At 35.4% G+C, this 19,769-nt stretch overlaps 3 protein-coding genes across 6 annotated transcripts; 1 reads left to right on the top strand and 2 right to left on the bottom strand.

The window, feature by feature from the left end:
- The first annotated feature begins 3,391 nt into the window (after nt 1–3,391).
- On the top strand, nt 3,392–9,345 carry LOC105170237 (5'-3' exoribonuclease 3-like). Of its 3 annotated transcripts, none has more exons than XM_088884831.1 (23): nt 3,392–3,790; nt 4,250–4,355; nt 4,463–4,539; nt 4,633–4,824; nt 4,901–5,020; nt 5,132–5,194; nt 5,370–5,501; nt 5,592–5,759; nt 5,856–5,933; nt 6,020–6,166; nt 6,264–6,344; nt 6,468–6,563; nt 6,644–6,739; nt 6,956–7,026; nt 7,101–7,229; nt 7,322–7,398; nt 7,486–7,526; nt 7,611–7,685; nt 7,831–7,976; nt 8,222–8,287; nt 8,392–8,467; nt 8,548–8,624; nt 8,692–9,345. In XM_088884831.1, exons 1-23 carry the CDS (start codon nt 3,656–3,658, stop codon nt 9,170–9,172), a joined length of 2,730 nt encoding a protein of 909 aa, XP_088740957.1. In that variant the 5' UTR covers nt 3,392–3,655; the 3' UTR covers nt 9,173–9,345. The 3 variants fall into 3 exon arrangements, with proteins under 3 accessions (XP_088740957.1, XP_088740958.1, XP_088740959.1); XM_088884832.1 differs by having other exon boundaries at nt 3,392–3,681; XM_088884833.1 differs by having other exon boundaries at nt 3,392–3,659.
- LOC105170058 (putative aspartyl protease At4g16563) lies at nt 8,176–12,443 on the bottom strand. The gene is made up of 3 exons (XM_020696897.2): nt 9,793–12,443; nt 9,169–9,444; nt 8,176–9,047 (listed from the first exon to the last, which is right to left on the bottom strand). Exon 1 carries the CDS (start codon nt 11,200–11,202, stop codon nt 9,826–9,828), a length of 1,377 nt encoding a protein of 458 aa, XP_020552556.1. The 5' UTR covers nt 11,203–12,443; the 3' UTR covers nt 8,176–9,047; nt 9,169–9,444; nt 9,793–9,825.
- A 615-nt stretch (nt 12,444–13,058) lies between these two features.
- Nucleotides 13,059–19,763, bottom strand: LOC105170055 (uncharacterized). 2 transcript variants are annotated; one of them, XM_088884835.1, is made up of 5 exons: nt 19,667–19,763; nt 15,943–16,139; nt 15,695–15,817; nt 14,354–14,572; nt 13,059–13,672 (listed from the first exon to the last, which is right to left on the bottom strand). In XM_088884835.1, exons 2-5 carry the CDS (start codon nt 16,099–16,101, stop codon nt 13,241–13,243), a joined length of 933 nt encoding a protein of 310 aa, XP_088740961.1. In that variant the 5' UTR covers nt 16,102–16,139; nt 19,667–19,763; the 3' UTR covers nt 13,059–13,240. The 2 variants fall into 2 exon arrangements, with proteins under 2 accessions (XP_088740961.1, XP_011088953.3); XM_011090651.3 differs by lacking the exon at nt 19,667–19,763 and adding an exon at nt 16,768–16,928.
- Nucleotides 19,764–19,769: the final 6 nt, after the last annotated feature.

Below are 19,769 nucleotides of genomic sequence, written 5' to 3' on the forward strand. Positions count from 1 at the left end.
ATGTGAGGACAAGAAGTTGTCTTCTAACCAAAATAGATTGGGGGGACTTGCACTCCTATTTTGCCGCATTTCCAGCTATCTGATGCGGACCTATACAATAATGTCTTCATTCAATGATTTAGATTAACATTTTATATTATGAGTTCAATTTATATTGGATTGTGGTTATATTTTATATGACTATTTACTTTAATTGTTTTTAATTATGTTGATGTCTCAATCTTAATTTACTATGTTGTTCTCAGTTTTGTTGATATATGTTGTAATCAATGTATTACGAAGATACTTATATGATTACCTACTCAAAACCAGAATCAATGTATAGTTGGGACATAGCAGAGCCAAAATTGAGCTCACTTTCGTGTGATTATAATTCTTGATTGATTACATTTCTACGTTTCTTCTGGAATTGGCAATAATCCAAATTGGTGCATAAGTACTTTTTGAGGAGTGTTTGCAAATTTTTTAGTCTCTGTCTTTTGTTTCTAAAACTGGTTAAAAATAGATTTTTTAAAGGAAAAAGTTAGAGGTGTGTTTAGTTCTTTTGGATTTTTTTTTTTAAATAATTTAGACTTCTTTTAGATTATTTTACCTTCTTAATTCAAATTTATATTTTAAAGTTTATTCTAAAAATTTGTATTTCTAAACTTGGTATTTGAGTTTTCAATTATTTGAATAATTTAACACAAACAAAATATGTACTTTTACATATTTAATATTTTAATTTTTTTGTATGTTATTTGCTATATTATCTATTATTATTCTTATATCCTAGGAAAATATAAACTAAATTGATACGTATAATTAATATATTTTTTTGGGAATCATGCAATTTATTTATTGTATATAAATAAATAATTACATTACTTAGTGGGAGCACTATCAAATTAAAACATTCATTTTTTTATTAGTATCAAATATTTTAAAAATATAAATGATGAATATTTGAAGAAAATTAAATATTAATTATACTACTTGAAATAAAATTATTACTTGAAAAAAAAATATTATTAACAAAAGACAAATGCGAAAAGGTAAGCAAAAATAATACATTTTCAATAGATGTGGACGAAATGGTATTTAATTAATTAAACTTGTTTGAGAATTAATTTACCATTTCCTATATCTAGAGTGATTAATAATAATAAATTAATCACTCTATTTAAAAAAAAAAATTGCCGCAGGAGACAAAACTAAAATAGCTTATAAAAAAATAAAATCAGCAAATTGGTCGTGTAGTACTCATGCCCTCTCTCCAGTTCATGCTACACGTTTTTGTTCAACTTATTTAAGAAAAAAGAAATAAAGTATTAACTGTATATATATAAATCTGGGTAGGATTGATATTATCAAATACCAAGAGATCTCTGCAGATATTATTTTAATAATTTATATATAAATAGGTACGTATGTATAGGTGTGAATACGAGTCCCTAGCTCCTCCTCATTGACTTTCAAATTGTATGTCTAATTATGCCAAAAATAATATTTATTTTTAAACAAATATTTTAAGCTGCTCCCTCCGTACAATTTCTCTGACACAAAAATTAAAAATACCCTGAAAATTAAAATTAGCATGTTTTTAAATTTAATTAAAAAATTAAACATCACTGACGCATTTTTCAATATTTTTTTCCGACCACCCTTCTTTTGCAAGAAAATAAATCTAAACATTCCCAAATCAAATCTATCCAAACATCACCTAAATCGTGTTAGGAAGAATGTGATTTTTGTTTTTTAGAAGTGGAAATTACGACAATATAAATTAAAATAAATAGACATAAATTATGTTAGCTAAGTAACTACACATCCAATCATACTCAACTCATGACCTCAAATTTGTAAATAGGATTTCAACCTTACACTTTGTTAGAATAAATATCTAAACTACATATTAACTGAGAGCATCCTTTTGCCGTCTTTTTTTTTTATAAAAGAAAGTGGTACCTTCATTTTAAATAAATTAATAAATTAGGATCGTTTGTGTTATTTTAGACTAATTTATTTTTATGAGCATAAAATATAATAAATATATAATATTCTATAAAATTTTTGAGTAATGATATAATACATTTTTTAAATATATATGCAACTGAACAACAATTATAAGTCATATAACATGTTTTTTCTATAAATTTATATATACATTATATAGGTGCACATATGTACATGTATTTTTTAATATAAATTATTTACTTCGTAAAATATATTTGCATATATTGGGTTTATAAATATTTTTTGTATTACATATATGTTTATAAAAAGTTATGAATTTCAAATATTATTTTCTAAATAAAATTTGAGTAAATTTTGAATTTGGGGAGATTTTTTAATAAATAATTTTAGAGAGTAAAATAAAAGGTATAGGGGTATGTGAGAAGAGCATTTTTATTCTATAAATGTCAATTATTTTACCAAGGGTGTTTTTGATATCTTTCATATTTTAGACTTTAGAGGGTAAACTCAAATACATGCATAGTTTATGTGTGCAAAATATATTTAATCCTATTTATTTTAATAAAAATTTATACTAATTCAAATTACACTTAGAAAAATAATTATAAGAACTAATAACTAATGAGTGTAAATAATAAAGATATTTTCATCCTGAAAATCTTGGTACATGCATGGTGTGAGCGGATTATTATTATTATTTTATAATTAAGGTAAAAAATTTACGATCTAAATTAAATTTGGCCGAACTATAAAGTACAAAGTAAGTGTTACATTTGTCATATAATTAGCATTTTTTTTAAATTATAGATTAAGTATATTATAAATATATTACACCTGTCACGTAATTAATTCCCAAATGCAGTTTGAGCTAAAGCTAAGATTTTGTATAGTTACACATAAATTTATGTGGTTTGGATAATTATATTTAGTATTTTTAAAGTTTGTTTCCATCTAATATATAAATTCCTTCATTAGTTAAAATTTTTCAAATTTATTCATATTAAAAAAAAAGACTGGATAAAGATTCATATTTATTTTCAATTGATTTATTACAGATTTATTGCAGGTTAAATAAATATTTTATAATGAAATTACCCTTATGCATGTTTACATGTTACTGCGTGTAAGGAGGTATATTTTTACAGTTATAAAGATAATTAGTCAAGAAAAAATTGCTTGACTTGCAATAAATCACGAATCAATTAATTGATGAAAATAAGAAATATTTTTTATTTTTATTAATATTAATAAATTTAGATTAACGAAGGAAAGTAATTATTAGATGGATGCAAATTTTAAAAATATTTTAATGCAAATTTAAAAAATTTATGTATGATTAATTAAAATTGATGGGGGATAAAAGTGTAATTACCCCTTAAAATTTCGCTATAATTGAGATGGTGAATGCAAATACACGAAATTAGCTAGACTCGACACAGTACTTTACGACGACTTTTGATATACTTCTTCATCTTCATCCGATGTCCGAACCCCGAAGGAGCAGACCTTTCGGTAAAGCGAGCGTAATCATTGCAACGTCCCTTCGAAGGGCACAGTAATTTTATGGCGGTTAGAATCACTGTAAAGTTCTGTTTGGAAGTCGAGTTCTAGTCATACATTTACCAGATAACTTCTTCTACATTGCAAGAACACAGACGAGCGAGAACTGAGAAGAAGGAGACAAGAGAGAGAAACAAGAATGGGTGTGCCTTCATTTTACCGGTGGTTGGTGAATAAGTATCCTAAGATAGTGTCTGAATCTGTGGAAGAGTTCGACAATTTCTATCTCGACATGAACGGGATTATCCATCCGTGTTTTCATCCTGACGATGATGTCTCTTTCGCTTTTCTTATTGTTTATTTTTTTATTCCTTTTGAAAAGCCTATGTTCTGTTTTTGGATTAATGGGCTGTCTGAAGAGAATTTTTGGCCAAAATATCAGGAAAATTACATCAAGATTCGAGTAGCTAGGCATGAATGTTTTATGTACCTGTGTTTTTCTTCCATGTTAAGTATCTGCATGTAGATGGTAAACCTTTACACTGTCTTGATTGGTATTTATATGTTATATTTCAATATATACATGTAATATGTATAATTTTTTTCTTAAATATACAGCAAATGCAACTCAAGTTTGTAATAAAACATTTGAAGTGATAAGCTTTACATAGATATACGTAAGGCAAATCATAGGAAAGTTCACCTTCTTCTCCCTGCTTGAATCATTAGTTGTAGTTTTTCTTCGGGTTATTTTCCAAATCCAGGTTCTGAAAATTCTTGGTCTGACATTCAGCTTTTTCCGCCGACAACTTATGACGAGGTATTCAGGCGTATGTATGATTATATTGATCGTCTCTTCAACATCGTCAGGCCGCGGAAATTGTTGTACTTGGCCATTGGTAACAATATTTACAGCTAGAAGATATATATCTGCCTTCCTTTTCCACACAGTACACGTAGTTTCTTTCTGGTTTATTTTTAATCATAGTCCGTAATAAAACTGCAGATGGTGTTGCTCCCAGGGCAAAGATGAATCAACAGAGGGCCCGTCGATTTCGTGCTTCCAAGGACAATCAAATCGCTGTGCGAATATTCATCTGATTTTATACATTTGTTCTTGCGCCGGAAAATTTTAAATTGATTTGCATTGATAATTTAGTTTTATTTCTTCTCCAGGAGGAAATGGAGGAGAAGCTGAGGCAAGAATTTGAAAGGAATGGGAAATCAGTGTTGCCTAAACAAGAAACAGAGGTTGCTGATTCGAATGTCATTACTCCGGGCACAGAATTCATGTACATGCTGTCGAGGAAATTGCAAAGCTACATCAGGCTGCGGAGGAGCGAGAATCCTGCCTGGGGAAACATTAAGGTTGTCAAAAGAATTCAACTGTATTTCAAATTAACAGGATCAAGAAAATGTAACAATAATTGTTGTTTACTCGTAGGTTATTCTGTCAGATGGTAATGTTCCAGGTGAGGGGGAACACAAGATTATGGCCTTCATTCGGGCTCAGCGCTCGTCGCCTGTATACAATCCGAATACCAAGCACTGCCTCTATGGCATGGTAAAACACTAAATTTGATCGGATGTCATATATTTTTAACATATATCGTCTTTAATTCCGTTTTTCATTGCACGTGATCATAGTTCTTTGCTGAAGTTAATCTTAATGCAGGATGCTGACTTAATTATGCTGGCACTGGCGACGCATGAAATCTATTTCTCGATTCTGAGAGAGGTTTTATTTTTATGGCTTGCTGCTGTTTGTCATCTGCGAAAATCATCCCTTCCAGTTCTGGTTTTGCCTGAATGTAGATTAATGGCTCTGTTGTTGTATTGATTAGATGATGGGTTCGAGGGCTTACATTTTTATGCATAGTTTGCAAATAATTCGTTGTATTGATTGTCAACAGGAGGTCCTGTCTGTGGAGAGTCGTTCTAGTCCTGAATCAACGATAGAACTTAGTCTGCATAAAGCCGAGTCTGAAAAATTGGCTTCACGCATGAAAGCTGTGTTTGTCGTTAACAAAAAGCAGCATTATCAGGTATATTACTTAAACAAAGAATATAGAAGATGGAAGAATATGGAATATATATGTGTGTATATATTGACGTCTTGTTGCTGGTGTTTGCAGTTTCTAAATGTTTGGGTACTGAGAGAGTATTTGGCTTTCGATCTGGCAGTTAGTGGTCCTGAGAAACTTGGATGTGATCCTGAGAGAATCATTGATGATTTCATCTTTATGTGTTTTTTGGCTGGGAATGATTTTCTGCCTCATATGCCTAGTCTTGGAATTCACGAGGTTCTTTAATTTCTCCAGTTATTTACCTTGAACTTCATTTAATATGCTACTCATAGTCCTAAATTGGAAAAACATATATTTGTTCATTGTCGCTAGGGATGTGTAGATTTGCTGATGCATGTATACAAGAAAGAGTTTCAAAATCTGGGAGGCTACTTGGTTGACATGCAAAGGGTAATTGCTATAAACATCGATATAAAATAGATACAGTGAGTCATGGGATTGCTTTTGCACTTGTTTGTTTGTTACACTTGAAACAGGCGGCAGACAAGAAGGGAGCCTATATTAAGTTGAAGCGAGTAGAGAGATACATACTTCTTGTAGGTGCCTATGAGGAAAAAGTATTCAGCAAACGAGCTGAGCTGAGAGACAGAAAATTGAGGATACTCGCTGAGGATCAAGTTGCTGTTAGTATAGCAATCTCAAAGATTTTCAATCTTACATTTATTTCTGCTTCGGTTTTATGACGACTAGGCTTAAAGCGAAAGGTTTATTTTTGTCCAGAGGGATTATGAAGAGAACCAAGCAGATTATGATAGAGCAGTAGATGTTACATGTTCGTCTACTTCTGTGAATGCTGATGATGTATGTCTATTTCTCGTTTACTACTGCAATTGTGGCTTCTTATGATTTTTTTCACTTAAAGTCGTGGAACTTGTGCTTCCAACTTCAAGGTGTGAACATTGTGGTGGTTTACTTGTATTTCAGGCTTTGAATAATACGAAAGAGCTAAAGCAGAAGCTTAAAGATTACATGAGAAACCAATCCGATTTGTTCAAGGATGGTGCTCTTGGAAAAGATAAGGTGTGTTGCTTGTTTAACATTGGAGACACAAAAATTCTCGAAGGTGTTTCTGGCCTTTCATCTTTTGGCCTATGTCATAGGTGAAATTTGGCATTCCTTGCTGGAGGGAGAGATACTACAAGGAGAAATTTGCAGCTCAAACCCCTGAGGAGGCCGAAACCACTCGAAAATCTGTGGTGTGTTTTATATATTAAAAGATTATATTTCAAAATGTCATATTGATTATGAATCTCAATTGAAGGACTCAAATTTATGATGTATGTGAAGAAGTTGTATGACAGCGTTGGAAACAAGCGCAACTTCTTTTGATTTCTAGCAGTTAGTTTATTATTACAATATAATATTTTTGTCTCATCCGATATATATCTCGAACCTTGCTTACGGTTTATTAGGTGGCGAAGTATTGTGAGGGCCTCTGTTGGGTTCTCCTGTATTATTTCTCTGGAGTTCCATCATGGACTTGGTAATCTTCCACTTATTTCTTGGGGATTTGATTCACAAAGTAACAAGTCTTTGATGTTTGGTCGTCTATGACAGGTTTTATCCTTACCACTATGGTCCATTGGCATCTGATGTTAAAGGACTCTCACAAACGAAGCTGCGGTTTCAGAAAGGTTCACCCTTCAAACCATTGGATCAGCTGATGGGAGTTCTCCCTCCTGGGAGGTGAAATTATTGTGTCATTCTTATCTCATTTGTCTTTGGATCAACTTTTTACAATAAATGTAGTTTTGATTCTTTGAATTCTATATGTGCAGTGCTCATGCATTACCTTCAGCATACAAGGGACTTATGCTCGATGAGAAGTCCAATATCATCGACTTTTACCCCACAGGTAAGTCATGCCTGAAATGAGTTCTTAAGATAAAACAGGAAGGAAGTATTTCTCTTAAATGTTTTTATTAACTCTTGTAATGCTCAGAATTTGAGACAGACATCGAGGGGAAAAGATATTCTTGGCAGGTGACCTGTTATTGTTGAAACTTAATTCATTGTATGATTTGTGTGATTCTGTTGATAATTTAATGTATTGTTTGTGTCTGCAAGGGTATATGCAAGCTGCCTTTTATAGACGAAGAGCGTCTTCTTGCAGAGATGAGGAAACTTGAAAATGAACTGAAGGTGTGTAAGATCAATTTACATTAGATGCTCCTTTCCCCCCTCTAGCACCCCATTTCATCGTCTCTCATTAGGGACCGCCCAGAAACTTACCATTTCTGTTCAAAAATTTTTTTGCTTGGATATTCACTACTTTTCTAAAATGTAGGAGATCGAGAAAATTAGGAATTTGCAAAATCTTGATCTGTTGTTTGTGAGATGCTCGAGCACAACAATCCAACAAGAAGCTGCATGTATTGGAACTCGAAAAGCCTCGGAGAAGATTAAGGGTGCAATAATGATGGATAGTACTATGTAAGGTTTATGTTTCATACCTGTCAAGGTGGTCCTTTTCAGATTTCAGTTTAAATCCCCCTCCCCCCCTCCATGTATATATGGTGCATAAATCCCTTAAGTTTTTCGTCCTCCATGTATACATATTGCATAAATCTTTAACTATGCTCCTTTAAAGATGCATGGATCTCAATTACTGCAGCAGCTCTTGATACGAATCTTTTGGTAGTTGATTGTGATTCTGTTTTTTATGTAATCAACCTCAGTGATGGGATTAAAGGTACTATACATCTGAAACCTGAGGAGCTTTCTCAAGCCGATGATTATGATCTGTAAGATAACAAACAACTGCAAGTTAGAGACACAGTTTGCTGCCTTTCCCCCATCCTCCTACTGTTCTCATCTGTAACACAATCTGTCTTTCCTTGATGATCAGATGTCTGTTCTACGAAATAGACCAAGGTTGTCAATGTGTTCCTAGGCTTATTGAAGGTGTAACTATCCCTGAAAAGGTAAATGATTGTATCCCAGGACCATTTCCGGCTGGACTATATGATTGACTCTTCCTTCTAAATGTTTGTGTGCTATGCAGACGGTAAATGAAGTGGACATACCGGAAACTATTCTTTGGCACGAACACCGGGGAAGCTATCCAATTCATCCTCACAGGTGCGTCAGTTCAAGATTGATAGACCATGTTCTTCGCATTTATAAACCGATGAGTTATGTCTCACAGGGTTCAGCGAAAGCCAATGGGTGCGGACCAGAATTTCAAATCAGTGGCCTGTGGTCCTGCTCCTGAAGTTATACATAAAGGGGCCGGCAGTGGTTTTACCTTAGGTAGAGGCAAAGCGGTGGCTGTGCCCAAGTATGCTGTGAGAGAACATGGTGGTGAACTTAGGCCCGGTGCTCCAGCAATGAATGGAGATCAAGTGAATTCAAACTCATGCTGGAACCAAGGAGCTAGATGTCGTCCCTTGTCAAGTAGTAAGCCTTGGCGTGGGGGCCGTAATTTCCTGCCGTCCAGTGGTGGCTTCGACTGCAGTTCAAGAGAAGATCGGAGGTTGAATAATCCGTCAAGAGGTGCTCCTGCTGTCGGTTGGCAGAGAAACCATGTAGAGAGATCAGGCCAGGTGCAACCTCCAAATCAATCATCTTGGGGCAATAGTGGGCGTGGTCGAGGGAGAGGCTGGTTTGTAGATAGAAGTCTTACCTAAGATATGTCATGGTTGTTGCTCTTTGAACTTCTCCTTTTGTCTTGAACATAATTTGGAACCGGAATGTGTTAATCCTTTTTGGGAGAAGGATTTTGTAGTCCGCATAGAACGTATTGAACTGGCCCTTTTCAGGAGCAATTTTATGTTAATAGTAAAGACGATGTTATGACCAAGACTAGGAATTTGTATCCACGCTGTGTGTATTAACCCCTTTTGGTAGTTCATTTCCTCCCACGCCACCCACGAAGATAGAATTGTCTTCTGTGGTTGTCCTGACGTGACACAAAAGTAAGTCACGTTAGGGCCAAGTGGATAGAAGTACAAGAAAATTGGCAAAATTATTGCCTCAGGGATCCCAGAGTTGATTATGGACATTATTGCTCCAACAAGAGCAGCATGATGAGTAAATGCAGGTCGTAAATGCCCAACCGTGAGCCATCAAATAATTCACTGCTTGCATTACATCAATGTCATATCTAATTATGGTGATGCATCAAATTACTGCTTTAGCATGAAGTACATTTTCCGTTCATTACCTACTCTAAAACGGCCTAATCTTTTATACCACTTGAATCAAGAGATCTGCCCTTTACAATGTTCTTAAACATAAGAAAGCAAACCTTCATGTCATTGCTGATCATCCCTTGTTTCTCTCACGAGCAAGATTTCTGCCTGAATCCAAACCTCTCATTCGTTAGATCGTATTCGACATGAAAATTCTGCATCAAGAAATTGCCCAGAATCACTGATGGTCCACTTATCAGCTCCGGCCCCACTAATGTATTATCCGTCACCATACTCAAACACACAACTTCCTTCTGGACGTCATCGACAGCAAAGAAGTAGTTTTCTAGTGGCAATGGCATTTCTGCTCCACCCTTGAAATGGAGCGTAAGTGCTGGCAATTTCACAGCATCGTGCCCGGTAACATCAAAGCATGGCCTCAACCCTGTCTGAGACTCCACGGTGTCGGCCCTTTTGTACTCTTTCACTTGCTCAGAAAATGCATTAGACACCATATCAAAAACCGCCTGATTCATGTAAGTAAATGTTGAGCCTGAATCAACTATAGTCCCACCATTGCCATTAGAATCAGGAGAGAGTTGTTGGTACGAGACTTTAACTTTCTGCCCTCCAACTGTAATCCTCCTCAGGCCAACATAGTAGTAATCTGATAATGCACTGTTTCCAGCCCTGACAGGATTTTTCAGCATCGGCGTGTAGCTGAAGTTTCCAGTCTTTTTATTAGAATGTGATTCAGGATCCATGGAAAGAAAGCCACTCTTAGGAGTGTTGTCAAATTTGTGGGAAACAAGGCAGTAGGAGAATTTCTTGATTCCCAATTGGCTCGGCAGTGAGGAAACCCCCCTGCCGAAGCCGGCGACACCTGCAGGCTGGCTTGATGAGAAAAGCGAGCAGCCCACAAGGAAATCAGATATTTTCTTGTGAGACATGTTGAGAGTTTCAACCATCGGTATCCCTCCGGTCGATCCTAAACCATAGAGAATGATATAAGGAGGACATGTCTGTGTACAATTCGTTTTCTGCAGTTGGCACTCTTGACAACTGGTGGTTGGATCAAATGATTGGTGAACCCAACCACACTTGGGATTCACGCATCCAAGAATCTTGGCTGAGGATGACTCTTTAGGAATGAAAGAAGAAATGCCTGTGGAAGAAACAGAACAGTGTCTGCAGACATATCTTTTGGTACAAGGAAACCAAGAAAAGCTGCTGCCAGTATCCAGGAGCATAGGTATGGACTGAGGTGGGGTGCCAAAGCTGAGAGAGATTGAGTAAGCTCCACTGTAGGCGAATAAAGGGGTGGTGGAGGTAGGGGCGTTTTGGGCATTCTTGAGATGCCGAGCTCTGGCTATGGAGGTGAATGCAAGGTGTGAAAGCCTCTGGAGTGGATCTGAATGTGGGATTGTGTTGAAAACTGAGACCGGAATAGTACCGGTGGTGGGATATGAAGATGAGATGGAACAGAGGAGAACAAGAAACAAGAGGTGAGATGAGGAGGAAGCCATTGTTTTCAGCGTTCTTGACGGTGAGGTGATTATAAACTGATTTAACCAAAAAACAATGGCAACAAGATATAGTTTTTGAGGTGGTGATTATGGCATTTACATCTTTGCCATACTTTGTTGGTCCTAAGGCAGCAACAACTGTCGCTTTGGGCATGTGATTAAGGTCTAGCAGAGAGGCAATGAGGGAGAAAAGTGTGAATTATTTAAGGCTGTGGGCCTTTGAACAACTTGGGACAGATCGATCTAGCATTCAATGATCAGTGCGGTTGGGAGGATCCATCCCCAGCCTTAGTGTTTATCCTGCATCTTCCATCATCTGCATCAAATGATTCAATTCAAGAATTTCTTTTTTTACTTCATACAAGAAAAGAATATAAGAAATCTTTTGTAATCAGGAAGCCGAGACTTATCTTTTCCTTTGTTCCAGACTACATTTTCCTGTCGAAAATGATCTCGTAAAACACGAACGATTAGGCTAATCATAGTATATTGTCTATAATAACAGAGTAGTATATACAATTCAAGCCGTATGTCTAAGTAATTGTCGGCGGAGTCTATCTATGCCCTGGAGTTGTACTGTTTTGACAGTAACAAGTTTTACTTCATCATTTCATTTAAACAGACATCTTTTGCAAAGTAGCAAAGTAAAGGGTCCAACAAACAGCAAGCAATGCTTTTCAATATCTGGTTTTAGTCAAATGTAGCTCTCAAGGTTGTCGTCTAAGTGCGGTTTTCACCCAAAAAAACAACCCGTGATGCAGTGTAAGTTTCATTAAGGTTGGTAGCCAAAGGAAAGTCAAATGTGTGTTGTCACTTGTCTTGGTCCAAGAATTCTTGGATTAAACTACAAAAGTTCATGCATTACAGTTAAAATTCTAGGATTGGTTGCCCTTAGGTAATAAAAACTAAGCTTGTAGGTAGGATGGGTAGAAGTGCATAGACGAATGAGAAAAACACAACATAATTACTCTGACACCCTTTTGTGATGTTGCAATAATTTTATAAAATTATGTTTAATTATAGTACAGCCATATCTCAGAAAGTATCGTGTACTTATTCCTGGAGAAAACAATACCGAGGAAGACGGACAGCTGGTTTCTGGTCCTGAGGTGTTGAGTGTAATAACTCCATCTTCTTGCTCTTGAGCATAAAACTCGTTCATGCTGTACTCATCCTCTATGGTGTATAAACCTAAACCATGATGTCCTGTCTACCTCATGCCCACCATAGAGAAGCCAAATTTCAACAGGAAAGTGGAAGCAGGGCACATGGACACAGCTATGGAAACATGTGACTCGTCGTTTTCAGATTAAGTTGGCAGACATGTAAGACAGCGAAATATCAATAATAATAGTAATGCTTAGCTCATATTTCATTTCCTGTGCCTTTAGGGCCCCTTAATATACAATATGTTCTAAGGTACCTTCACAATGGATTAGAAGAATGAAACTGACCAGTTCCAATCAACTGCCAATTTCTTCAGCACATTCTGCATCGGCTAACATGTAAGTAAGAATTGTAATAAAGTCTCGACAGAGTGTTCAACAATTTCTGTCTGTAGCTAGTAAAGTTCTTTCTGACAAAAGAAAGAAACATAAGTATTCCCAGGCTTTATTTTTAGATCACCTCTGTATTCTACTGTCTTCTATTGCAAATATGTTAATAACAAATAACGGAAGATGTATGGGCGTTTCGAAATTGTTTCACACCCTTGACATTTGGGAGCTTAAGCTAATGTCTACCTGAAGATAAGCATAAATAGAACTCTTGCACAACCTTGTAATCTCAAGTTGGTATTGCACCCGATGATAAAAACGAGGACTGTACTGAATTGCAAGCAAAGGAATAAGCGGAAATAAAATCGAAGAAGAGAAAAGTGGATATGAGAAATGATCTTACAACAAAATAACATGGACTACACGGGCCCACATTTCTCAAACAATGTTCAAAGTGAGCAATGGGCACAAATTCTCTCCTGATATGGTGGTGAATGCTCAAGCCAAAAAGGAATCACAGGCTTCAGTCTTTACATATTACTTCACAATACCCTTGCTTTCTTCCGTGCTAAAAATCGTTCCTTTGCTGCAGCCACTGTGTCCTCACTTCTTCTGTGATGGTCCTTTGCTGCAACAACTGCATTCTCACTTGTGTTTTGATGGTCTTGGTTACTGACGGATGGCTCATTTGTGATTTGATCTTGTGTGGAGGTATCTAAAGTTGTTGTTGTATATTGGCATTCAGATTTTCCCTTCGGAGAAACACTTGTTGCAGTCTCGTCTTGATGGCTCTTCACTGTCCTAGATGATTCTAAATCAGTGCTACTCGCTGGAGGCGAGACTTGTATGGGGTGCTGAACCACCACTTCTTCGGGCTGCTTCCCAGGTTTCCGTGAGTCAGCTTCTGTAGCACCAAATGCTACATTTTTTGCCAGGTTGAAATAAAAGTCACTGAGATCTGTCTTCTTGGTAACCTATTAAATAAAGAACAAAATTACCATGTAAGACATTCTGCAAACAGAATTCTGAATGATAATATACCAACCCAACAAACAGAGCAGAACAAAATACAAATCCTGTGCAAATGAACAGGGTAAAAAGAAAAACTTGGTAGTGCGCAAACAGGCAACTGGTTGATCAATTCATGAACAATAGCCAACAAGCAAGTACTTAAAGTTGCAGACGCACACCAGCCAGATGTGAAAAGCAAAAATGCACAGAAACAACTTCTAACATTAACAAAACCACAAGAGAATAGCTTTTCACATTGCCCAACAAGATCCATGAGTCAACTCGTGTTAATGGTGTTATAAAACCATTTGAGTATGATTATATTGCTCCACCTGTTCCTTTTAAGAGGCTACCATAATGTGTTTAAGAATTAAGTAGGTGGAAATTTCAGTCTGAAACATAAATTTCTAATGTCCAAATATCCTTTATTTCACTTAGACTTCAAAATTTTTACCTTGCATGTGGCTATTTTGAAGGTCATGAAATGGACTCAAAAACACAACCTTGTGTGCTAATGACAAAATTTTTTGCCCTCTATGCGTGTATAAAACTAAAGTTACAAGCAAGACAAGATAATCAGATATCATAAGTCACACCATCAAGAGTAAAAAAGATCAATGAAAACCTGAAAAAGCTTAACTTACATCTTCCTTCTCCTCTCTCATATCACGCAGCCGCTCTTCCTCCAGCCATTTGGCTTGCTCTGCGAGTTTCTTCTTGTAAGCACTAGTAACAAACTTATCTTTATCTGCATAGAGGTGTTCGTCTTGACTTCTCTCTTTAGCAAGTTTCCTCTCATAAATTACCTCGTGTTCTCTTTCTCTTTGTTTTGCCTTATCCATTAGCGCTTGAATGTATCTTGGCTGCAAACAAAAATAAAGAATGGCCTGATCATCTAGTCATGGTTCCCAATTCGAATATTCAGTTTCTCCATTAATACAAAAAATCTTCCCAACTAATTCAGTTAAAGCCAAGTAAGCAACCCACAAAACTAATAAACAAAAAGATGGAATGTTTCAAATAGTAAAATGTGCAAACGCGGTGCCTCATTGTGCACGTCTGGAAGACCAGGAAACATTTCAATTTTGAGAGATCTTGAGTCTTAATTTATTACTTCACAATGAAAACACCAAGTAATATGACTAAAGTCAGAAGGACACTAAATGAGTAATCTGCACATCATTGACAAATATAGATAGAAGCTTCCCTTACCGCCCCCAACAGCTCAAATTATAAAATTGAGAAAGGCTTATTCTTCATATATCACTAAAACCAGAATCGCCCAGTCTAACAAATTTAGTCTAGACCCTATAAGACAACATCTTTGCAGGAAATTTACAGGTACAGAGCATGTATATAGAAACTAATCCTAAGCTTACTCCAGCACACTCGTACTTAAGGACATGGATGTTACATTGCCTAATTGATCACAACTTGCAATTCTTTTCTAGAGTTACCTTTGTGATTTTTAAAGGCTTGTTAATTATCCCAGGTCATAAAGATAAAACAATCATCGTGAAAAATAACTTGACAAAATATATTTGGAGATTTTCCTTCTTTTCAGAATGAAAAGGAAAAAGAAAAGGAGAGCATCCAACAACCTGATAGGGACACACACAATTTGCTGATTCTTTTCAATTTCACAAGAGGGCAATTTGCTTCTTATTTTCACATGGAAACTTTATTTTTTAGGATATTCACATGGGCAAGGGGAGTAACTAGCAAGCAGACCAATTTGACAACTATGACTCGTCCAATCACTTTTATTTTTTTGAAGATTTTCTTTTGCTTGAAATTATTTACTTCAACATAGATCTGGTCTCAAAGGACACTGCAAATTTTGTATTTATTCAAATGTCAAGCAGCAGAACCACATCAAGAGTTAGCAAATAAAAGAAATCATTCAATCAAGTTTACATTGAAGTAATTGTAAAAGATATGAATTTGTCATTTTCTAAACGAAAAGCAAAAGATTCAAATAGTACCTTCCTATCTTGGCGATCCTGCTGTATAGGACGAACTTGTTTCTCCTTCATCTTATCATAAACTCCATCATAGTCAAACACCGAAGGATCTTCTTCAAGAGCCTTTTTATGCTGCTCCTCAATCTGACAAGAATCCAAACGGAGAAGAAGTTTGTCAATAAACCAGTGAAAAGCCACAAAAATAATTAAAAACAAAATCAGATAATGAGGGCAAGCACCAGAATTGTCTACATAGCGAGAGGACTAACATCTTTGTGTGTTTTGTTTTTGTAGGCCTGGCGCATAATGTCTCTCTCAACATTGTCATCATCGTCATCATCGAAGCCCAGAGTGGGGGGAATTGGGGGTTTAGCGGGCTGCTTTTTCTGCTGGGGTTGAACTCTAAGCTGCAAACCATACTTCTTCATTCCTTTCTCTTTCCCGTCCCTAATTCAAATTTCCAAACCTAAAACAAAACCAAATATTAGTATTCAATTAAATAAAGAGCACCCGAATATTGAAAAGCTATTGCTTAGTTGTTATACACGCATGGACCAATTAAAGAATAGAGTTTCATTTCGAAAAGCAATGAAAAAGGCTATTGAATTAACTGAACAAGCAGATACAAAAGGAATTCAAGTACAAATTGCAGGGCGTATCGACGGATAAGAAATTGCACGTGTCGAATGGATCAGAGAGGGTAGGGTTCCCCTACAAACCATTCGAGCTAAAATTGATTATTGTTCCTATACAGTTCGGACTATCTATGGGGTATTAGGCATCAAAATTTCGAGCTCGACCATTTTTGTCGAGAGCTCGAGCTGCCGAGCTCGTATTCGAGCCGATGAGCTCAACTCGAAGGACCATCAAACCTTCACTCTGTTACAGCACGAACTTCTCAGATCTTTACTCAAAAACTAAGGAAAATTGTAGATAATCCCACAGGAAAATAATCTGCCTGCTTTATTTCTTGAATACAATACAATGTTGCCCATTACACTTTTGTTTCTAACTCCAAGTAAACGAAAATCTGAGAAACCAAAAAAATCCAAGAAACACAGAAAAACTGCAAAATCATAAATTTGTTTGGGTACCTGAAAAGAAGGAGCAGACTTGCCTTTCTTGTTGCCGTGAATTTGGGGGCTAGGGTTCTAAGAGATGGGTTTGGGGAAGAAATAAGAGAGGGGGAAGAATGGAGATAGAAAGAGAGAGAGAGAAAGAGAGAAAGAAAAAGGAAGAAGAAACGAGAAAAAGAGAGATGGGTTTGGATTATTATTATTATTACTATTATTATTATTATTTTATATTATATTATTATTACTACTACTAGTCTACTACTACTACTATTATTATTATTATTATATTATATTATATTATTATTATTACTACTAGTCTATTACTACTATTATTATTATTATTATTATTTTTAATCATGAGATCGAATCATAAAATTTTACATAAATATAGTTGAAATTAATATATGTTCACAAATTACAATCTGCAAAATTTATATATTTATAAATGTTAGTATAATATTGATGTAACTATGATCTTACATTATTGAACAACATGGGTTAATCAGACCATCAAAATTCAAATCAGACCGTTAGATATGATAAAACTTACAGAAAAATACATTTGGTAAAGTTTTAGACCTATTGGATATCCGGATGTCGAGATATCGTACTCGAAACATAAGAGTAGTCATTCAAGACGGTGTATCATTGAATCAAACCATGTGATTTTAAATCATACCGTCTGATATGATCTAATGGACAGAATCTTGTATATATTTAAATTTCGTATGAATCGAGTTTCTGAATTTTAAGTCATCGTAATTATTGATTAAACTTTTTAATCTCATTATATATATAATAAAATAATAATTAGAATTATTCAACCATCATCATCATCATTATTATTATTGTTGTTGTTGTTATTATTATTATTATGATTTTTAGATTAATTAATAGAAATTACTAAATTTTGACATAAATTTATAAATAATAAAAAATCACAAGTGAATTACTTGTCAATTTAAAAAATGTATAACATAATACAAGTATATATTAAAATATAACATAAAGATATTATAATAATTTTTAATTATAAAAAATATTATAATTTACTAAATTGTTGATTAAATTTATTTTTATATAAAGATCAAATGTATAAATAAAAGTACCATAATTTATTATATTCAAAATAAAATGTATGTTATTGATTAATAATTATAATATATGGTCAATTTAAATTATAAAACTGATCAAATATTAAATATAAAATTAAATATATAAAGAATTCAAATATATATATATATATATATAAAATATTCATCAACTCGCGAGCTGATAAACACCTCAATCTGAACTCGAGCTCAAAGTCGAGCCGGCTCGCCGAACTCGCGAGCCAGCTCGACTCATCTGCGTGCATCAATGTAAAAGTGACCTACAGCCATGGCATACCGGCCTTGCACAAATAACTTATATATTTCTTCCATTAGTATTTTCAGCCAAATCAACATGTTTAAGATCATTTTTTTTAGCCAATAGAATCAGAAAAGCACAACATATTATAACAAGACTTGTAGCAATCTAAATAACAGCAACAGAAGTTCACAATTTATGAGATTAGCAAATCATTCGCAAACTGCGAGAATAATTACAACAAATTACATTATAATGAAGTAATCGACAATTTACCACAACTTCAGAAGGGGGAGAAAAGAAGAAGAAAAGAGGATGATTACGAGGTGGAACAACAGTCTTTAACAGAAAAGAAAGAAAAACAGGAAATCTAGAAGGGAACATTTTAGGAGAATAAAGGAGGATGGACGGGCATAGTTTCAGTCCTCTGAGCTGAAACTACGTGATGCATCATTCCTCTTGAATTCACCCGTTGTGTTGTCTAATCTACTGAATACTTCAGACTACTCATCCCGAGTTGCAGCTGCTATGGCAGAAGCGCAGCACAAAAGAGAGACTTAAATGGACCATTTGCTACCTACCCTCGTAGTAAAGTTCCAAAAGGGACCAGGGACCTTATCTCATTCGGAAAATGTTCCAGATACTGTAGATGGTCGTTTGCTCCCACCTCGGCTAGCTGGAAGGAACAATATTATCATGGAAGACATAAGCAAACTCTTTGTGAGAAAGCATACCAATTCTTCAACCGAATAGGTATTGCAAGTTGCTGATGAAGTTGCCCATACAAGTTGCAAGCAAGTTACTCTGCCATCTGTTCGCTGTAGCCTAAGGTTCAGGAGGGGATCGTTAAATGTTATTCAACATTCAGTTATTGCCTGTGTGGAATGGAATGTACGTACATCCTTTTTCTGCACTTTAATATCAAATCATGCGCAACATCAGTCAGGAATGTCAGTTTTTTGGCCAACAATTCAATTAGTTGCAGATTCAATGAGCCGTGATTGCTCTTGTTTACCTTCCTAGTGAATACTTTGATGCTAATGGATGTGGGGCGATGTTATTGCGATTAATAAAAAAAACAGAGAGAGAGAAGAAGAAGAAGAAGAGAGACGAATACATTACTTGAAGAGGAGGATGAAGAACGTAGCTGCTGGAAAGAGAAACTGGCAAAGATTAGGGTTTTGCTGGAGAAAGAAACTGGCGCCAGTTAGGTGTTTTTCTTCTTAAATTTGCTTTGTTCCTTCTTTTTTACGTTAAATGAAAACTCATGCGGGTTTTGTTCTTTAAGGCTGGCGCTACATAGCGTCTGAAACCAATCTCTGAACTCTAGATCCGAATGGTCAGTTAATTTAGGAGCCGTCCCGAAGAAATCTTACGCACTGTAACTAAAGCAAAGGCACAAACTTCGCTGATCAGTAACCATCTAATCAACAAAGAACTGCCACAACTCATTAAGAATTCCAAACACAAAAATAACCACTGAATTCCCAAACCAACAACAACTAAAACCGAAAATTGCATATAATAATAAAAAAGAGCAATAATTACATCAACCTAAAAAGATTACCTGCTAAATTCCCGGTGGCGGCTGAAAATGAAATGCGTTTGCCGGACGCTCGACTAGAGAGCGAGAGCGTGGATAGGTAATGTCGACAGAATGACAGGAATTG

Source organism: Sesamum indicum, linkage group LG9, assembly GCF_026168435.1.
Source record: "Sesamum indicum cultivar Baizhima isolate 11 linkage group LG9, ASM2616843v1, whole genome shotgun sequence".
Classification (NCBI taxonomy): domain Eukaryota; kingdom Viridiplantae; phylum Streptophyta; class Magnoliopsida; order Lamiales; family Pedaliaceae; genus Sesamum; species Sesamum indicum.